The following is a 6,165-nucleotide window of genomic DNA, read 5'->3' as shown; positions in this document are numbered from 1 at the left end:
GAAACATTGGAATCTTTTACTCTAAGACAGTGAACAAAACCAGGATGCCTTCTCTAACCACTTCTCAACAGTTTTCTATTTAACAGTGCAATAAGGAAAGACAAAGAAGGAACAGGTGTAAGGATTAGAAAGGGGAAAAATACATTTTCCATATAACATATAAATGTGTACATGGAAAAAAAACCAAAAGGGCCAACAAATTATTAGAATTAGTAAGAGGATTTATGGCGATCTCTAAATATACAATTTTTATAACTATATGCCGTTTTTATGCTATATAAAAATAAATGACATTCAAAAAACTAGGAATGAATAGAAATAAGAACAACTGTAAAGTATGTCCTATAAAAATCAACAAAAATATAAAATACCTACGACAAATCGAACTAAAGATGTGCAAGATCTTTACTGAGAGACTTGAAACAAGACATGATAAATATAGAAATATAGAGATACGCCATGTTCATGGATCAAAAGACTCAGTATTGTAATGATGTCAGTTCTTCCCAAATTGATCTATGCTATATATAGATCAGTGGTTCTCAACCTTCCTAATGCCACTGCCCTTTAATATAGTTCCTGTGGGTCATGACCCACAGGTTGAGAACTGCTGAATCTATAGGTTTGATTAAATCCCAGTCAACATCTTAAAAAGTTTATGTGATGTATGATAAGCCAATTTGAAAATTTATTTAGAAGTTCAAAGGGCCAAGAATAGCCAAAACAATTTTAAAGAAGAATAAAGTTGGAGGACATACACTACCAGATATCAAGATTTACTGTTAAGTTTTAGTAATTCATTCAGGCTGGCATTGGCCCAGGGATAAACAAGTAGATCAAGGGAGCAAAACAGAGAGTTCAGAAATAGCCCTGTACATTTGCTGTAGGTCAACAGTATGGGAGATCATCAGAAAAAGTATGAATTTGTCAATAAGTAATGTTGAGACAACTGGACATTTGGTTGAGAAAAAGCACATCATCAGGTTCCGAAGTCATTCAGAAAAACCAGTTCCACATAAATAAAACACACAAATATAAATATGAAAGGCAAAACTATAAAGTCTAAAGAGAATACTATAGGGGAATATCTTTATGACCTAGATAGAGGTAGAGTAGGGCTTCTTAGGCAAAGTGCAAAAAAAGCACCAATCATAAAAGAAAAAAAATTGATAGATTTGATTCCTTTAAAATTAAGAACCTCTATTCTTCAAAAGACACAATAAAGAGAGGTTAAGACAGGTCATAAGGTGAGAGCAAATAGCCACAACACATAACTAACAAAGGATTAGTATTTAGGTTAAGAATTTATACAAAAATAAAAAAGAAAGAAAAGAAATGACATTCTAATAGAAAAATGGGCACACACTTGAACATAAATTTCATAAATGAAAAAATGCAAATGGTCAATAACAACCAACCTCATTAATCAGTAATTAGAAAAACCCAAGTTAAAACCACATCAGGTTACCATTATTGGCAAAAATGTTAAATCCTGACTATAGCAATTATTGGTAGGATGTGAAATAAGAACTCTCTAATGCTGCAGGCAGACATCTAAACAGATGCATGTACTTTGGAAAATAGTTTGGCTTTGTCAACAAAACATGAACATGCACTTGTCCTAAGCCTCAACAACTCTACACCCATGTATATACCCTAGGAAAATTCTTATACGTGTGCAAATGGGAAGGTATACATCAGCGTTGCTAATAGTCCAAAACTGGAAACAATCCAAACATCCCTAACAGAGGAATGAATAAATGGATTATAGTATAAGGATACATTGGGAACGCTATTCCACAATGAAAAAGGTGTATTATAGCTGCATGTGGTTGAGTATTACAAACATAATTGAGCAAAATAAAAGAGTTATGAAAGCATACCATATAAGAATATATGCTTATAAATTTTTATGCACATAAAGCTTATAAGAAGGTAAAATTAAAGTATATCATTTAGGGATGTAAACATAGGTGGTAAATCCATTTGAGAAAAGAAAGAAAATCATTACATAAAATTCACAATAGTGGTTATCTCCCTGGGTAGAGAGGGTTTTCTCATAGGGGAGGGTCATACAATGGGGAAGGTGAGTGTTAGACACTGGCATTATTCTGTGACTTAATCTGGTTACATGGGTTCCCCTTTCTAGAATTCTTTAAGCTGCATATTTTAAACACTCATGTGCTTTTATATGACATACCAAAAGTTTTTTTTTTTAAGAGATGGGGTTTTGCTTTGTTGCCCAGGCTGGTCTTGAACTCCTGGCCTCAAGTGATTATCCCACCTTGGCTTCCCAAAGTGCTAAGATTACAGGCATGAAGAAATTCTTAAAAGGGAGCCTGCTAGCTTGGCACCTGTAGCTCAGTGGCTAGGGTGTCAGCCACATACACCTGAGCTGATGAGTTTGAACCCAGCCGAGGCCTGCCAAACAACAATGACAACTACGACCAAAAAATAGCCAGGTGTTGTGGTGGGTACCTGTAGTCCCAGCTCCTTGGGAGGCTGAGGCAAGAGAATCACTTAAGCCCAAGAGTCTGAGGTTGATGTGAGCTGTGACACAACAACACTCTACCAAGGGGGACATTGTGAGACTCTGTCTCAAAAAAAATAGGGAGCCTGCTTTGGGGGGTTGGGTGTTTGGGAGTTGGATCCCTGGTCCTCATACTGATACCTGTATGTCATCTTCTGGGTTTTCAAGGATAGATTTTTCAGAACCAGGTTCCTTGTTGTCTCCTTCCCCAACTCCCAGCCTTTCCAATGCAGCTCTTCAGCCACCTCAATGCCCCAGATGACCCTCTTCTTCACTATGTCTTGCTTTCTTTGGAAGCACCTTTGCACATCTGTGGAGCTGGTTGGCTGCTCAGGTGGCAGTGGGAAAGGGGAGAAGAAAAGATGCATTAGTGGAGTAGGATGCAAAGACCCAGAGGACAGGCAAAGATTTCCCCATCTCCAGAAAGCAATGAATTGCACCACTCCTTGTCTGAGTGATGGCCTGGAGGGAGAAAGTGAGGAGCAGGCAGGCCCTAGAGTCAGACATCACGTCTTCTGAAGTCACTGGAATGATATTCCAACTATAGCCTCAACTCTTCAAGACTTCCCTGGACCACACCACCCAACCATTCCATCCAGCACAGAAATTCAGTGTTAGCTGACCTGCTGTACTCCTCAGTGTACGCTGAGATACCCCTCCCTTATATTCTCCCCCTCTTCTCCCCCATCTTCCCCCTCCTGGAGTGGTCTATCCCAGGCACTTTTCCAGACCACAAGGACACTTTCCACCATCTCCTCCCCACCCTCAACTGGCTAGTAGAGCACAGGAAGGAGCCAATATGCCTATAATCAACCTCCACTCATACCCTGACTTTGGGGCCCAGCGATGAATGAGCTAGTGTCTCCTTGTCTGTAATGGAAAATCTTTTCATAAGCCGATCCACAGTCCCATGTTTGTGGAGAGGATGCGGAACAGAGAAGCCCCTTGGGGAGTTAAGGTGGAGGGAAAATGAACTGGGTGTCTTTTCCTTCCATGGACACTGCTATGACTGCTCAACTCATTGGCATTTTAATTTACCTTTGACTACGTGTGGCCTTTATGTTGCTGCATAACACAAGGCTGTAGTCACCCATTCAGCACGTATTTGCTGATGACCTATTATGCAATACGCACTGTGCTAAGGGCCGGGGCTACAATGGTGAACAAAGCTGACAAATCCATTCTCTCTTGCAGCTTCCATTCTCAGTTTCAACATTTACAGAACATGTCAGATTGCCAATACAGTATTTTCTTTCCCAAGTTACCCATGGAGGACAGGTGACATTAGTGAGGTAGAGTAATTTACTACAAATATCAGTCAGGGTCCAATCAGGAAAACAGAAGCCACTACTTTTTTTTTTTTTTTTTTAGTTTTTGGCAGGGGCCAGGTTTGAATCCACCACCTCCGGTATATGGGGCCAGTGCCCTGCTCCTTTGAGCCATAGGCACCCCCCAGCAGCCACTCTTTAAAGTATTGAATTTAATGCACAACCCGGGACAGTACAGGAACTCAGGAATTAGAACATCAACCTGCTGCCTCCACGCCTAACTGTTAGAGCCCTGAGGCCTGTCTGGTGGGAACTGGAGCCACAGGGAAGACGCAGCTGCTGGCAGAGAACAGAGCAGAGAAGGGCAGTGAGTGAATCTGAGAGCAAACAGGCCCAGAACTGCACGGATAGAGTGAGATGCCTTCCAACACAAAATCCTCAGGCCACCAGGAGGCAAGTGAAGCCACCAACACATCTAAGGAGGCACGTGCCACCTACCCACAACACAGACATACATGTGTGGAACACAAAGTCACATCCCATAGACATACCCCTGGACAGCTGCACCACAGAGAGAACCACAAAAGTTGCCAAAAGTAAACAATGTCCATACATCAGTCAAACACATTCCTAGGGGTCAAGGCCAGAAGAGCTTTGTGAGGAAGGAGAGCTTACTTCTCTCTGGAGCTCCCGTGGGCCTCCCAGTGAGCCCACTGCTTCCAGCACCCAGCGTGCTTACTGCACTATCTATACAGGGGACAGTGCTTGGGCACACAGGGGAGAGTCAGGGCCTCTCAGATTTCTACCCCACCAGCCTGCCACACCATGCCCCGCCCACCCCAGCTGTGTCCCCACCCTGCCACTGATGCTGCTGCAGGCACTCCTGATTGCGCTGCTGCTGTTAGCAGAGGGGATGGCCACTGTGCTGGTACTCAGACAGGATCCACCGGAGTTCATGGTGAAGGCCCCATTGTCCACGGGCGGCGTGATGGGGCTTGGGGTCTGGGTGAGCATTGTTCACCTGAGGATGCTCCAGGGAGCGCTCTTACTAAACCAGTAGTTCCTGCTAGGTCCAGGTGTAAGTTCAGAGCTGGGGAGACAGTAGACAGAAGACAGAGGGGACATGAGAAAGAGAGGATGATGGAGGAGATGCACTATGGTCATCACTGTTGTGAAGGAAAGGTCCTGATCCCCAGGTCTGGCAATGGGTATGAGGCAGCACCCTGAAGAATATGAATGGATACAAGATCCAGAGCTTTGCCTGGGAGCCCAGGGACTCACCATTCATGAAAAGCACTTGAAAGAGAGACTTGAGGAGAAGGTCCACTGGGCCATGCCCCTTCACAGCCACACTGGGCACTTCTCAGCAAGCTCCAGTGGGTGCCACTGAAGCACATGCCTTACCTTTATCTGACTTTTACTCTCCACTTGCTTCTTCTGAATGTCTTTCCTCCTGGGAGAAGAGGAGTAAGGGGGAAAGAAGAGGCAAAGGAGACCTGCAGGTTTTTGGGCTTCTGGGTTTCCTCTGCCAGTATACAACCTGTAGTCCAGGTTTAAGGTTTGATTGAAATAATAAATCAACCAAAGGGTAAATGACTCAGTCTAGAGCAGAGGGATTCCCAGGTAAACTGAAGCTCAAATTATATGCAAATACAAGTGACACATATGAAAATATTATATGCAAATTATATGCAAGATTAGAATGCATGTATATGTCTTTTTCAGAAAAAGCGTCCACAGCTTTTATCAAATGCTTAACAGTGCACGTGGCTCTGCTCCAAGAGAACAAAGTGTCTCAAACTGGCTTTGGCTCCTTCATCACCTCAAATTCCTTCTATTTTAGCTAGATCCTTTAGCACACACACCCAAGTATGACTCTGTAACCTATACAAAAGAATAGCAATTTTCACACTCGAACACCAAAACTAAGGTCAGCTCTGCTCAGGCACATGTGGAAGGAGGTTGCAGACTCTACATTGATCCATTTTGAAAGGTTCAGCTATAATTTTCCTTTATATGGAATATGGAGCTATCATTCATGAGATCATTGAACATGGCACTACCTTCCAAAGTATAATGCAAGCCACATACGTAATTTAAAAAATTTAAATTTTTAGCCAAGCACAGCATTTCACATCTGTAATCCCAACGCTTTGGAAGGCCGAGGTGCAAAAATCACTTGGTTCAAGACCAGCCTGGGCAAAATAGCAGGTCCTTATTTCTACCAAAAAAAAAAAGATTAACAGGGCATGGCAGTACAGTCTATAGTCCTGGCTACCAGGGAGGCTGATGGGGGAGGATGCTTGAGCCTGGGAGTTCAAGGCTACAGTGAACTCTGATCGTACTACTATATTCCAGCCTAGGTCT

At 42.8% G+C, this 6,165-nt stretch overlaps 1 protein-coding gene across 1 annotated transcript in view; it reads right to left on the bottom strand.

The window, feature by feature from the left end:
* The window catches only part of CFAP65 (cilia and flagella associated protein 65), a 32,048-nt gene extending 27,221 nt beyond the window's left edge, over positions 1-4,827 (bottom strand). The window contains exons 1-2 of the mRNA XM_023510368.1: positions 4,654-4,827; positions 2,672-2,856 (exon numbers count right to left, since the gene is read on the bottom strand). Of these exons, the coding sequence (XP_023366136.1) occupies positions 2,672-2,856; positions 4,654-4,812 (344 nt within the window). The 5' untranslated portion in view covers positions 4,813-4,827. The remainder of the gene's footprint in view (positions 1-2,671; positions 2,857-4,653) is intronic.
* Between the last annotated feature and the right edge of the window lie 1,338 nt (positions 4,828-6,165).

The sequence above is a fragment of the Otolemur garnettii genome, unplaced genomic scaffold (assembly GCF_000181295.1).
Source record: "Otolemur garnettii isolate 467f Iridium unplaced genomic scaffold, OtoGar3 scaffold00013, whole genome shotgun sequence".
Lineage (NCBI taxonomy): Eukaryota > Metazoa > Chordata > Mammalia > Primates > Galagidae > Otolemur > Otolemur garnettii.
Note: the sequence above shows the minus strand (reverse complement) of the source record. Positions and strands in the feature narration are given on the sequence as shown.